Here is a 14,550-nt window from a genome sequence, read left to right as displayed (position 1 = left end):
TTTAAACTTAGGGTTAGGTCCCTTTATTTGTTTGGTTCTTTTCAACTATTTGAGACACTTCATTCCCTGATATTTATAAAGTACATGTTTATCACTAAATGTAGTTTGGTTCATGTTAATAATTTGATATGTGGTCTAAAAATGCAGTCACGAAGAGGGTGTACACTGTGGTTATGGATTGATTGGCAGAAGAGTATGATGGAGGCCACTACAATAGTGCTAATAAGGCTGGCAGTGGAATTTCTGTTTAGGGCCTTAAGCCCCTGAGTGTCCTGGTGACTCAGGGAATTCATCATAGCCTGGGGTTGTTCACCCCAGTTCACTCCTTTTCTGTTTGGCCTAGATTGCCCATGCTTGCTCTTATCCCAACAACTGAGTAGGGACCCAGGAATCTGAATGAGCTGTTTGTTGTTTATGTTTGGATGAGTAACTGTCCAGACCCTTTAAGCTGTAGCTGCTTTTCTGACAGTGTTATCTGTGGAGCCCAAACTTAATGGACCACAGGAAATAGACTGTCATTCTTAGTTTGCTGCCAGGGCTTATTTAGATTCAGAGCATATTGGTACATGGGAGAGGTAGTGGTGTTTGCTCTTATTTTCAACCAGTGGGCTATCTAGCATCTTTTGTGCTCCTGGCTTTTTTCAGTCATAGCACGATTGTATCTGTTAGCTGTTTCTTTTGCCCAGCAGGATAATATTGAGTCCCATTGCAGGCATGGACAAGGCCTCTGGTTCTGGTCACCACCACCTTTTCAAACATAGAACATTATTGGAAATGCTTAATGCCTAGATCTGTGTTCTACTGAAAACAGTTTCATTGGGAAGTCTTTCAGTGGGAAACTAATCAATGTCATACATTGTTATGTTCAATTCTGTCAATAAAGCCATGTACTAATAGAAAATAAACGTTAAAAAAAAGGTATATTTTAAAAGCAGAATTATATATGTGCGATTAACATTAAATAGTTACCATGTTGTGGAACATTAGATGAAATCAACACATATTTCTGAATCCATAAGGTAACCTACTCAATAATAGCACATGTCCTGGGTTAGGATGGCAGCTTGTTTTTGACCACTTTCATAGGCACGATGTATAATCATTATTAAGGTGGCTACTGTTTATTAAGTGCTTATTATCTGCAAGCCACTATATACATGAAAGCATTCATTTAATTCTGTATTTCTTTTGTTTTGCCGTATTTTGAACATACACGTTTGGAGCATGATATAGCACACGGTCATCTGTGCGTCATCCAGTTATAAGGGATGATTTAGTTTATTCGTTTCACATTCTTCTTTCGTAGTATGTCAAACATTATGGATAAAATGAAAGCCACCACCAGTGTGCTGTTCTGTGATCCTACCTCCTCGCTGTAGTAACAACTGTATCACAGTTGGTGTACATACTTCACATCCATGTTTTCTTGGCATACACTTTCAGAGCAGTCCCTTTATGTTACTCATGTAGTCAGCAAACACTTGTTCCATTAGGCACCTGTATGCCAGACACTGAGCTAGAAGCTAGGAATAAAATGGTATGCAAAAATGCAGGGGAAGATTCTGGCATTGGGACTGAGGTGTTTTTGATACATTTATACAAAGATACCTGGGGTAGGTGGTTGGATTTCTGGGTTGTTTGCTGCTGAAACCCTTCAGTGGCTCTTCATTGTCCTTAGGATAAAGTCACAACTACTTAAAATGTTTACAGTCCTTTGTATCTTTCTTCTGTCTGCTGCCTCTACCTCCCTCCCTGTCCTTGCTCTAGCCAAATAATGCCTGAACTGTTTAAAAAAAAAAAAAAGTGAAATGTATTACACTTAAGAGTCTATAAAATGCATATATACACACAGGTAAAACAATAATAAAACGTGCATGTAGCCTTCAGTTAGGGTGGGAACACTACCGAGACCACTAAAACCCGCCGTGTACCCCTTCCTGTCTTCTCCCTCTCTGTTCCCCCACAGGTACCTTCCCCGCCATCTTTTTTGTCTTTCTTTTTCCCTCGTCTTAAACGTTTTTTGGTGAGTGTTCTTGGACATTGTAAATGCGGGATGTTTGCTTCTATACACATCAGCACTTCTTAACTACTTTGTAACTGCATATTTAATTGTTCCCCACCGCAGACCATACATATTCCAGGCCAAGTTAGTATTTTGCTCATGGAAGATATCCATATAACTTCTGAGTTGAAAATGAACTCTATCCTGTTTCCATTCACTCTTAGCTGGTGACTTTAGTTCCTCAAGTTCATTCCTTTTGTGTTAAACTTTTCCTGCCACCCAGTTGAAGCTGAATTTAGATGTCTACCCTCAAACCCTTGTTGGCAGAGAAGGCTTCTAAGTGGGATTCTCTAGTAAAATAGTTTTCCTCTGGATTGTTATTTACTGTTGGATGTAAGAAAGACTGTGTCTCATATGTAGTCTAATAATCTCAAGAGCATTGGAATTTTAGTTTATTTAAAAAACGTAAAAACTTGGTAGTGATAGTCGCACAGCAAATGTGAATGCACTTAAAGCCACTGATTTCTACACTTAAAAATGATTAAATTGGTAAATGTTGTATATATTATGTAATGTGTCGTGTATACACACATGTAAAAAGCTTACAAATATATTTTTCTTTTGTTTACTTTTTCTGTTTCTCCTAGCCTGAGATCTTCTTTGATGTTGTCAGCCTTTCCACATGGCAGGAAGTATTAAGTGACTCTCAACGCGAACACCTCCAGCAGTTTCTGCCTCACTTTCCCGAAGACAGTGTTGAGCAGCAGAATGAACTCATCTTAGCCCTGTTCAGTGGGGAGAACTTCCGCTTTGGAAACCCTCTGCACATTGCCCAGAAGCTTTTCCGAGGTTTGTAGCTCGATATTCTTTCTTTGACAGGGGCAGTGGATGGGCAAACATTATGTGGGTATTCCTTTTTTCCTTTTCTTCTCTTTATTTTCATATACAGACACTGAGCCAGCAGAGAGTGGCTTTTTGTAACACTTTGCTGTCTAGGCTGTGTTTTAAAAAATAAAAATGTGTTGATTCACATGGAAAATACATAATATGAACTCAGCTGTGTAACCAGCACCTACGCCAAAAAATAAAACATTTCCAGCCTACTAGAGGTGCCCTTTATGCCTGGTCTTTAAAAAAATTTTAGAAACAGCTTGCCATTTGCTTTCTTGCACGTATCTGTGTGTGTTTAGGTACACGTCCACTTTTTGCTGCAGAAAATGTGGCACTTCACTGCCAAGCACTTCAGCATGTACATGTCTCTTAGACACTCTCCCATATCATCACAGAGCCTTCCTATACAGAAAGGCTCTGTATAGGACCTTTCATAATGGTAGCACTGTCTCTTGTGTGGGCATGTTTCCCTCGAAACAGTCTGGTAAGGATACAAGTAAGGAATGTCAAGGTGGGACTTCCTGCCTATTCCACTCTGACCCATGCCGTGTATCAGTTCGAGTGTTGCCGAAGACAGTATGTTACTGTGGCTGTTATGGTCGTAAGCCTGTTACCACACTCAAGGAATTTTATACTGAGCAGATAATATCATAGGTTATTTCACGTTCAAATTTTCTGAATTTTTCCTGCAATGTTCTTTTTTGTTTTTTTTGAGATGGAGTTTCGCTTTTGTTGCCCAGGCTGGAGTGCAATGGTGCCATCTTGGCTCACTGCAACCTCTGCCTCCTGGATTCAGGTGATTCTCCTGCCTCAGCCTCCTCAGTAGCTGGGATTATAGGCATTGCCACCACACCCAGCTAATTGTGCTTTTTTTAGTAGAGATGAGGTTTCTCCATGTTGGTCAGGCTGGTCTTGAACTCCTGACCTCAGGTGATCCACCCTCCTTGGCCTCCCAAAGTGCTGGGATTATGTGCATGAGCCACCGTGCCTGGCCTACAATGTCTTTTATAGTGGCTGTTTAAATCCAGGATCTGTTCAGGGTTCATGGATTGTGCTTGGGCCTTATGTCTCCTTAGCTTTTTGAATCTAGGGCCCTTTGCCCCTTGGTTTTTGTCTTTTAGTACACTGACATTCTTGAAGAGCCAGGACACTTGAATCATACAATGTCCTGCTTCCAGGGATATTTGTCATTTTGTTTTCTCGTGGTTAGATTGGGTTCAAGGCTTTTGGTAAGAATACGGTGCAGGAGATGTGGTCTTTCCCATTGCATCACCTCAAGAAGCACATAGTGTCAATGTTTCCATTTTGGTAAAGCCACATTTGATCACTTAAGTGGTGTCTGCCATACCTCTTGCTTGTAAGGGTACTTTTTTCCACTTTATAATTAAGAAGCAGTGTGGGATGATACTTTGGGATCATGTGATAGTCTCATTTTCCAAAAGCGTTTGTTTTACCCAGTGGTTTTTGCTTCCATGGCTGAATTCTCAGTTGCATCAGTTATTATATTGGGGGTTGCAGAATGGTTTGGACTACTCTTTAAGCTCCAGTTTGCTCTCTGTACCATGGAGAGGAGCAAAGGAAGCCTCTTCCCCTTCCTTTCCAGGGTGACTTTCTTCTGGCATGAGGCCCTGAATGGGCAGCATCTCTCCTTGAGTTCTATGAAACTCGACAACTTGACAGCTGATAGTGACCAGAGAGAGCAGGCTTATCATCTTAAATCTCATTATTGTAAGCGTTCAAAATAAAATGAGCATTCTTTCCTTTGGTGAGTTATTAGTGTACCAAGGAATTCCCCTTCACTATAGATGAGGGTGCACTGTCTCCTCTGATAGAGCAAAAGACAGGGAGACCCACTTGGCTTTATAGGGGCTCTGTATAGGACCTTTCATAATGGTAGCATTGTCTCTTGTGTGGGCATGTTTCCCTCGAAACAGTCTGGTAAGGATACAAGTGAGGAATGTCAAGGTGGGACTTCCTGCCTATTCCACTCTGACCCATGCCGTGTATCAGTTCGAGTGTTGCCGAAGACAGTACGTTACTGTGGCTGTTATGGTCGTAAGCCTTAAATGAGCTGTCATTGCTTCTCAGCATGCTTTTACTTTTGGTTCCCTTTCCTGATTCTCTTAAATGTTTACTTTTCCTTTAAGTTTTGTGATACAAAGTTTACCATTTTAAGCATTCATTAAATAGATTTGTTGACTGATTTATATATGGTTGTACCTCTGGTTTTTTAAGATGGACACTTTAACCCCGAGGTGGTCAAGTACCGGCAGCTATGCTTCAAGTCACAGTACAAGCGCTACCTCAACTCCCAGCAGCAGTATTTCCATCGGCTGCTGAAGCAAATACTTGCTTCCCGGAGTGTAAGTAGTACTGGCAACTGGATATAAAATGTGGGCAGTGAACTCACAGGTATCATGACTTAAAGAAGCAATTCAGGTGTAAAATGCAAAAATTGCCACTAAGAAAAAATGCTACCGGTTAATCTATGACACATTTAAGCTATGCCATCCTTTCTTATGATAAACTTTAGATGTGTCCTGATTTCACAGATGTTAATACTTGAAAAAAATGTGCTTCTTAAAATTGATGAAATTATAGTAGTTTCAGTATTTACGCAGATAAAAGATGGATTTTGGATCCATCATGGGTTGTTAAGGGAAAGCAGGATTCCTGGGAATGAACGTGAAGGTACACATGGGCTTCTGAATGCTGTGATGGATGGTAGCATAACAAGCCCAATGGTCCCTGGTCTGAACCAACCTGAAAATTCTTAGAGGCAAAGGTTTAGATTTTAAGTGATTCTTTAAGTTTTGGTATAGAAATACTTGGGTGTCTAGTATAGAAAAGTATTCCTGGTGGAGAACTTCATCACTTGGGATTTTTTTTATCATGTAGACAATATAGATACTTCTTTGGATGTATTAATGTATGTGCATCTTTCTTTGTGATCTGGAGGGAGGGAATTGGGCTTAACCCTGAAGAGAAGAAAATGTAGACTTGTAGAGTGTTCATTGTTCCATACCAGGGCTTGGATGATGGTGTGCACCCTCACCTGATCTCTTCCTAGGATCTGCTGGAGATGGCGCGGAGGAGCGGCCCTGCCCTTCCCTTCCGGCAGAAACGCCCTTCACCATCCCGCTCACCTGAGGAACGTGAGTGGCGGACCCAGCAGCGCTACTTGAAGGTCTTGAGGGAAGTGAAAGAGGAGTGTGGTGACACAGCCCTGTCATCTGATGAAGAGGGTGAGTGTCCTTGGGCGCTTGAGGTAGCTGGGGTGTTGGATTGATACCGGCTGCTTGTCCGGTTGGAGCCAGTGGTAGCCATTTATCTCCCCAGCAAAGAAACCCTCTGGGGTGGATAGCAGGACTTAGAAAGCCTTAGTCTTTGGGTTGCTGAGACATTGCCATCAGATGGAGAGTGACTATATGGCCTTTTTCACCCTCATGGCCATGTGGCATTTGAGCTTAGATGAGAGCCCACTGGACAACTCCCTGCATGGCAGGGCTCTCCACAGTGGGCCTGACTGGTCCCATCTGCCACTTGAGAGAACTGTTTTCCCCTTACAGGAGAGTAGTAGTGGCTCTTGGCCTGCTATAGTGTGACCCTAGCACTCTGTTGAAGTCTGTCTTCCTGGAACAGCCATTAGATGGCCTGAGTGTGCTGCAGCTCCACTGGGGAAGGGTCAGAAAGGAGTATGGCACCCTGGCCTCCATGTTGTTGGCTTAGCCTTGTTGAACCCAAATGGCCACTTACCCAATCTCCCCTATTGGAGTCCACAGCCACGTTGGATTTACAAGAACAATTTTCTTTTGAAGATCTCAGCTCATGGCTTCCGAGCTCTCCGGCGCGTTCTCCTAGTCCTGCGGTGCCCCTGAGGGTGGTGCCCACGCTTTCAACCATGGATATGAAAACTGCAGGTAAGAACCGAGCTGCCGCTGTCACCATTCTGGGACCTTCTGGTGGAGACCTGAGATCCTTTAGAGGGAGGTGGAGGCAGATTCCTACCTGCCAGGAAAACAAAGCTCCCTAGAATTAGGTGATTTTTTTTTTTTTTAAGTAAAGTTTTTGTACCATTTTTTAAATATCCAGAGATAGGGCTGACTTTTTTCCTTTTTTTTCTCTTTTTTAAATGGGGTCTCGCCCTGTTACCCAGGCTGGAGCACAGTGGTGCGATCTCCGCTCACTGCAACTCTGCCTCCCAGGTTCAAGTGATTATCCTGCCTCAGCCTCCCAAGTAACTGGGACTACAGGCGTGTGCCACCATTCCCAACTAATATTTTGTGTTAGCCAGGATGGTCTCGATCTCCTGACCTTGTAATCTGCCTGCCTTGGCCTCCCAAAGTGCCGGGATTACAGGCGTGAGTCACCGTGTTGGGCCTTTTTCCTTTGTTTTAAAAAATTTCCTCAGAAGCCAATATTTTGAGCTAAAGAAAGCAGAATCTTTTTTGTTTTGGGACAGTTTCACTCTTTATGCCCAGGCTGGAGTGCGGTGGCATGATGTTAGCTCACCACAACCTCCACCTCCTGGTTTCAAGCAGTTCTTTTGCCTCAGCCTCCCTAGTAGCTGGGATTACAGGCGTGCACCATCACGCCTGGCTAATTTTGTTTTTAGTAGAGACAGGGTTATCCATGTTGGCCGGGCTGGTTTTGAACTCCTGATCTCAGGTGATCCACTTGCCTTGCCTCCCAGAGTGCTGGGATTACAGGCGTGAGCCACTGTGCCCAGCAGAAAGCAGAATCTTGAAACAGCAGTACAAAGGGACAGTTGAGTAAGAGGACAAAGGGATAACCAGAGCCAGGGAATTATCCAGAGTGTCTGTGAGTTTGGAGAAGATTTTTATTCGGAATAGGAAGCAAAGAAGAATGTTAAGAACTTTAAGTGTGTTTTAGGACCAGCTGAGTCACTGAAGTCATTTATTACCAATGTATGGAAAAGTGGAAGCATTGATCCTGTGACTTTAAAGATTTTTGGAACTTGTAGTTCACATGCGCCAGAAGGGAAACTCAGAAGTACCTTACTTTTGAATGTCACAAGTAACCAGAAAGATGTAAATTGGAGAATTATGGCAGTGAATGTGGTTTGTTTTATTTTCTCAGATAAAATAGAACTAGGGGACAGTGACCTGAAGATAATGTTAAAGAAGCACCACGAGAAGCGGAAACATCAGCCAGTAAGATGGGAAGGGCGTGTGGCCGTGTGATTTTCAGCCTGATGTCTCAGGATTGGCTGTCCTGAGAGAGACATGAGGTGTTACTGCCTCCTCTCTGTGCCCTCCTTACCGTTGTGAGCACAGGAGCAGTTGGTGAGGCTAGCTAACGTCAACAATGTGAGGTGCGGTGGCTTTGACTTCCCAAGGTCTGCTGAATGTAGTGTCTGCCTTAATTGTTACAGTGACATTGTCAAGTATAGGAATCATTGTCTCCACCTCAGCGGTGCTCGAGAGGTTAGGGAGCCAGGAGTCGGGCCTGGGCTTGTCCCACTTTTTACTGTTTGCATTATTCCATGCTACCAAGTTGAGGTAGCTAGCAGCAAGCCAGAGAGTTTAGTGGAGAAAAGATGATACCTTTTTGGTAAGAAAAGACAGTCCTTCTAAGGCTAGGGGGTGAAATGGGAAGAACCCCACATTGGAAGTCAGTACTGAGTTCTTTCTCTTTTCTAGTTACTGTGATACTTCTCTAAACCCTGTTTCCAACTTCTCTAAGCCCCGTTTCCACACTTTGTAAACCATAATACTTAACAAGACTATTTGCAAAGCACATGAGACAAGGAATGCAGAAGAGCTTTGTAATAAACACTGTATGGTAGAAAGATTGAAACTGGGTTCTGTGTACCAGCATCAAGTTTTTTTAGTTAGATGGGGATAGGATATGGAAAAAATGAATAGTTTTATCTCTCTGAATTTTTAATTCAATGTGATTTCCCCAAATATGCCTAACATCTAATTGTTACATAAATTGGCAAAGTCACCTCAGTTTTTGCTCTTTTTTGGGCCTCTATGACCAAATTTCTGGGTATCACATCTAGGATCACCCGGACCTTTTGACAGGGGACCTGACCCTCAGTGACATCATGACTCGAGTAAATGCTGGCAGGAAGGGCTCTCTCGCAGGTAAATGACTGGGACCTCTTTAGGAGCCTTTACCTGACTGGTGTTAAGTTGCATGAGCCTATCACATGTGGCAAAAATAAATGAAACTGTGGCTGCCTTCATGCTAGTAACCTTTATTATTACCTCTTATGGGCTTACAGGTGAGAAATGAATTTAAAATCAGTACAACCGAGCATCAACTCTTTAATAAATATTTAAACTAAGCTGTGTACTTGGAAGGCTGAGGCGGGAGGCTTGCTTGAGCCAGGGAGGCTGAGGTTATAGTGAGCTATGATTGCACCACTGCATTCCAGCCTGGGCAACAGAGTGAGATCTTGTCTCCCCCCAAAAAACCCAAAAGAACAAACAAAAAAACAAAACCTGTAAATCACTCATTGAATTTGGTTTCGTTGAGTGTTTTATTACTGAGACTTTTCGGTCTTTGGTGGGCCTTGGGAAAAGAATATGCAGATAAGACCTCTCACTTCCCTGTGTAGGAGATATATTTCTGTGACTTGTGTTACTTTTCCTTCTCAGCCTTATATGACTTGGCTGTCCTTAAAAAAAAGGTTAAGGAAAAAGAGGAAAAGAAGAAGAAGAAAATAAAAACGATCAAATCAGAGGCAGATGATCTGACTGAGCCTCTAAGCAATACTGATGGGGTTGCACCTCTTTCACAGGCCCCCTCTCCACTGGCAATTCCTTCTATCAAGGAAGAGTAAGTGAGCAACAAAGATAATGTAATTCTCAGGGTGAATGGTTAAGCTGTAGGCTGTGCCCTGGCCCCTAGGGCTTGTTGTAGCTGTGTGTTGGACTTGTGTACCTGGAGTCCCAGGGATTCTGCTAAGAAAATGTGGTGTTTGCTTTCTTGAACTCTTTTATGACTGGTAGGAGGCTTGGAGGCCTGAACCAGTCTAGGGATGTGTACTTGGTCTTTTTGGTTCTTACAGTTTTCTTTCCTCATTAGGCCCCTTGAAGACCTCAAGCCTTGCCTTGGAATCAATGAAATATCTTCCAGCTTTTTTTCTCTTCTATTAGAGATCTTGCTGCTGGAGAGTCAGGCTAGCCTTGCCATGGTAAGAGTTTTGGAAAAGTTGGATGTACATCAGAGTTTACAAAGTGCCCAAATCCTGAATGATCTAAATGATCTATAGCTTGAGAAGGAGAGCTCTGGGTTCCTCTCAGAGCTCTGTAGTTAACTTGCTTTGTGACCTGGACAAACTCTGGATGCATGTGCACCAGCTTGCTGTGGCACTTCTGTGGAATTGCTAGTATAGAAGAGAAGTCTGACTGGGTTCTGCCTTTGCTTTCCCTCAGCTAGAGGAGCGAGTTTTGGATTGGCAGTCATCGCCAGCCAGCTCCCTCAACAGCTGGTTCTCTGTGGCCCCCAACTGGGCTGAGTTGGTACTACCAGCCTTGCAGTATCTTGCTGGAGAAAGTCGAGGTAAGGTTCTCTTTTCTGTAGGGTCAGTATTCCCCCCCACTTTTGTCTAATTAATTCTTAGAATAATCTGCAGCTTTGCTCATGTAATCCATTATGCCTCTGCATAATGTAGTGCCTCGAACGTTCCTGCATTTTTGATGTACTGTGGAACACTCAAAAGCTGTGTCAGAGCTCAGGGATGCTAATTGTTAGGAGTTTAGCCCTCTTTCTGACTTGTATGGCTTGTTTATGTGGTCCATTTCTTACAGCTGTTCCTTCCAGTTTTTCTCCATTTGTTGAGTTCAAAGAGAAAACCCAGCAGTGGAAGTTGCTTGGTAAGTAATCAGTATTACCTACTTCTATCAGGCTTTCGTTCTCTCATTCCTTCCCCTAAGCCTCTTTGCCTTCCAGTCAATATAGTCCTGCAGATTGGTTAAAAAAAAAAAAAAAAGCAATATTAGAGCTGATTTTGCTCTGTGAAGGAACCCTTTAAGACCCTTTTTGTACTCTCAAGATGGGTTAACTCCCTTCATTGGACAAAAGCTGAGATGGAAGGAATAGCTTCTTCTGTATGATGCAGTCTGGTGATGGCTAGATTTAAATCTGCAAGGGTATTTTTAATAGCATCAACATTTATATTAATCATAGCAATGACTTTGGATTAATTTGTAATATAAATATTTTTCTTTCCTAAAAATGGGCTTTGCTATTGAGGAGAATGTGCAATAGCCCCGAATAAGTTATTTATAAAGAACGGCGTCCTTATGTTTAAGTTTATAAAGCCCACTTAGTGTGTAAGTTGTCATAACGTGCATCTGAAGTCACTTGGAGGCTGTTGCCTGGTGATGGTGATAAGAGAGAAATCTAGTGTTGGTTTCCTATTGAAATTGATAAATCTTTCTCTGTGCTCTTTGAGTGGTCTGTGGAGGGGTGTATGGAGAGCAGTTTATGAAAAACAGTAGACCTATTCATTAATTGTGTATTACATTTATTCAGATTCTAGGTGTCAGGCACTGTTGTTAAGTGCTTGGGGAAACCATGGCTTCTGAGACAGTGCACGCCTCTCATGGGGCCTAAGGTCTGTTTGGGGAACATACTCATTTAGATTAGATGACAAACTGATGCTTTCTGTAAAGGAAAAGTAACAGAGAAGGTGGGAGTTTATTATAATAGGAAATGATGTGGTTTGCAGAGTTGGGAGGACCTTCCTGAGGAAGCAGCATCTGAGCAGAGCTGTATGATGAATAGGACCGAGCCAGGCAGGCAGAAGGGAGGCAGCAGCATTTGAGGCGGAGGAGGTGGAACCTTTTCCTGGGGAAGATTTGATCTAAAACAGTCACAACCCACGGGCTATGAGAGCTGATGGTAATTTAGACGCGGGGCGAGAGGATGGATACGTTTAAGAAAGATTTAGGTGGACTTAGTTGTGGCTTGGCTGTGGGGAGTGAGAATGGTGTGAGGCATGGCTCCTGCTTGATTGTAGCTGGTGGAGAAAGATGCTGTTCATGCAGGAGCAGCTGTAGAGGACTGGATTTGGAGGGTGGAGATCCTGAGTTTAGTTTATTTCTTTATTTATTGAGATAGAGTCTTGCTGTGTCCCCCATGCTGGAGTGCAGTGGCACAATCTCGGCTCACTGCGACCTCTGCCTCCTTCGGCTCAAGCGATTCTCCTGCCTCAGCCTCCGAAGTAGCTGGGACTGCAGGCGCATGCCACCACACCTGGCTAATTTTTGTATTTTTAGTAGAGATGGGGTTTCCCCATGTTGCCTGGGTTGGTCTAGAACTCCTGAGCTCAGGTAATCCACCTGCCTTGGCCTCCCAAAGTGCTGGGATTATAGGTGTGAGCCACCGCTCCCAGCCTGAGTTTAGTTTTAGAACTACCTTTGAGGTATTTCAGTGGAGTTGTTGAATAGACTAGGATGTGTGGGTTTAGAATTCAGACCAGAAAGTTAAGGGGGAGAGTGTTGGCATGTGTGTGGTGCAGGGCACAGATGGTGCTGTGACCTGGGGAGGAAGCACAGAGTGAGGAGAGAGGGCTGAGGAGGGCTCTTCATGGCAGAGGGGCTGAGTGAGAGTGTGAGGATGGGAGGTGACTGTAGAGGTGGGGGAAGGCTGGGACAGGGTTTTCCTTTCCTGGAAGCCAGGAGACAGGAGTGCCTGAGAAGTGGGGAGTGGTCATTTGCCTCCATAGTGTCTACAAGATTCGGTAAGATAAAGACTAAAGATTAGTGAACATGGAGGAAGTTGTGAATTTTTCAGTGGGCGTGATTCCCTAGTGGAATGGTGGAGGTGAAGCCACTGTGAGCTGAAAGTAATGATGGTAGCTGACTGCAAGCACCCCCCCTCCCCTGTCATCAGGCTGTGGGCTGCAGTATCCATGGAGGGAGCATGTATATGTGGGCTTGGCGGACTTTCTTGTAAGGCAGATAATAAGCATTTGAAGCTTGTGGGGCAGATGCTTTATCTGAAGCCATCTGCCATTGTAGAGAGCTTTCTGCAAATGGTGGTAATGTGTATTGACTATGAAAACAAGGATAAACAGCCTCTTTGAGAAGGGTAGCTGTATTCTTTACATAAGCAGACCTGGCCGATGATGGACCTGTGGCTTCTAGCCTGGGTAGGAGACACAGGTGCCATCAGTGTCTCAGGCAGTCTGAACAGAGTAGCCTGAGAGGAGGGCACAGGAGATAGGTTTATCTCTTTCTAGGCAGGACATGGAAAGTCAAGCTTTTACCTACCCCAGGATCTTAACTGCTATGCCAGTGAATAGAATTCTTCTGTGCCCCACTAGCCAGAAGCCTTTCTTACCTACAAAAATAGAATAATTCCCTTGGTATAAGCTCTCATTACATCCTTTGTGATGCCTACCACTTTTGAATTTGTTTAATGTGTGCTCTTTCCTCACTTGACTGTAAACTCCATGAGAGTGGAGACTGAATTCACTGAGTAACCTTAGCCTCACATGCAATGCCTGGCACCGTGGGTACTCAGTGAATGCCTATGGAGTGAATGATTTGATTAGATGGCATCCAAGCACAGTGGTCCAGGCTGACTTCTACCAGCTGGAAGGCAGTGGATGTGCGAAGGATCGTTGCTATAGCTCCTGATATAATCTCTCTGTGGTGTAGATACAGCTAGTAAAGAGATAGCAGGATTCTCAGTAATTCCTTAGATCTTATGATTTTTTGTCTCTTTATTCCTCTAATAGGTCAGTCCCAAGATAATGAAAAGGAATTAGCTGCCCTCTTCCAGCTATGGCTAGAGACCAAAGATCAGGCCTTCTGTAAGGTATGGTTTTTAAAGAAATACCAGATCCTTCTCATTAGGTTTTTCAGAGCTCTTAAGTTTGCCCCATTTCTTTAGTCCATTTAGCTGTCAACGTTTTTTTTTCTCCAGCAAGAAAATGAAGACAGCTCAGAGGCCACGACACCTGTCCCTCGGGTGTGAGTACTATACTATAGTGGTGGGTGGTGTCCTGGGAACCTGTAGTTCAAGTACTGCCTTGGTTGTACTGATACTTCTTGCTATGCTAGAGCTGTAATGGGCTTCAGAGCTCTGAGGAGTCCACTGGTTCTTCCTGACTCGGCATACTGAGGAAGGCCACAGCCCCTGAGTGAGCGGTACTCCCTGTGGAAGGGGCTTGGGTGGAGCGAGGAGCTGGGGGGAGAGCCTCTGAGGGGCATATGATCTGCCTTGTGGGTGAAAACACTTCGTTAATGTGTACTCTTTTCTTGGCTCCTACTTGAGAATTACTCTTCCAAGCCACCATTCTCAGTCCAATAAATGGAAACATGACATTAAGTGACTTGCTGAAGGTTAGCGGCAGGACCCCAGCTAGAACTTAGATCTCTTGACTCTCAGTAGGCTCTTTTTATCTCATTGTCCCGTGTTTCTGTTTCTGTCCTGGCATGGTTCTGTAGTTTTCTCACAGCAGCACAGAGGCCCAGTCTAAGTGGCAGAACTGTTGCTTCATATAATGGGCTGTAGAACTCAAGCCCTGGGTACTTTCCCTGGAAGTAGAAAAACAACCCATATCTAACACACCTGAAGCCCTTTGTTCCTCTAAGGCCGAATTGTTTGTTGCCATTAGAATGGACCTACTTAGCAGCAGTATTGAAAACAGTAGGTACAGATGTCAGCCT

General features: G+C 43.7%; 1 protein-coding gene across 25 annotated transcripts in view; it reads left to right on the top strand.

The window, feature by feature from the left end:
* The window catches only part of NFRKB (nuclear factor related to kappaB binding protein), a 35,161-nt gene that overhangs the window by 5,146 nt on the left and 15,465 nt on the right, over nt 1-14,550 (top strand). For 13 of the 25 annotated variants that reach the window (XM_035265080.3, XM_078339815.1, XM_009007108.4 and 10 more), the window contains 12 exons: nt 2,650-2,851; nt 5,129-5,256; nt 5,964-6,138; nt 6,676-6,813; nt 7,994-8,067; nt 8,922-9,006; nt 9,523-9,703; nt 9,953-10,061; nt 10,303-10,429; nt 10,678-10,743; nt 13,617-13,696; nt 13,805-13,851. In XM_035265080.3, the coding sequence (XP_035120971.1) occupies nt 2,650-2,851; nt 5,129-5,256; nt 5,964-6,138; nt 6,676-6,813; nt 7,994-8,067; nt 8,922-9,006; nt 9,523-9,703; nt 9,953-10,061; nt 10,303-10,429; nt 10,678-10,743; nt 13,617-13,696; nt 13,805-13,851 (1,412 nt within the window). The remainder of the gene's footprint in view (nt 1-2,649; nt 2,852-5,128; nt 5,257-5,963; nt 6,139-6,675; nt 6,814-7,993; nt 8,068-8,921; nt 9,007-9,522; nt 9,704-9,952; nt 10,062-10,302; nt 10,430-10,677; nt 10,744-13,616; nt 13,697-13,804; nt 13,852-14,550) is intronic. The other 12 variants (XM_078339818.1, XM_009007110.4, XM_078339811.1 and 9 more) reach the window with 1 other exon arrangement.

Source organism: Callithrix jacchus, chromosome 10 (genome assembly GCF_049354715.1).
Source record: "Callithrix jacchus isolate 240 chromosome 10, calJac240_pri, whole genome shotgun sequence".
Taxonomy (NCBI): Eukaryota; Metazoa; Chordata; class Mammalia; order Primates; family Cebidae; genus Callithrix; species Callithrix jacchus.
Note: the sequence above shows the minus strand (reverse complement) of the source record. Positions and strands in the feature narration are given on the sequence as shown.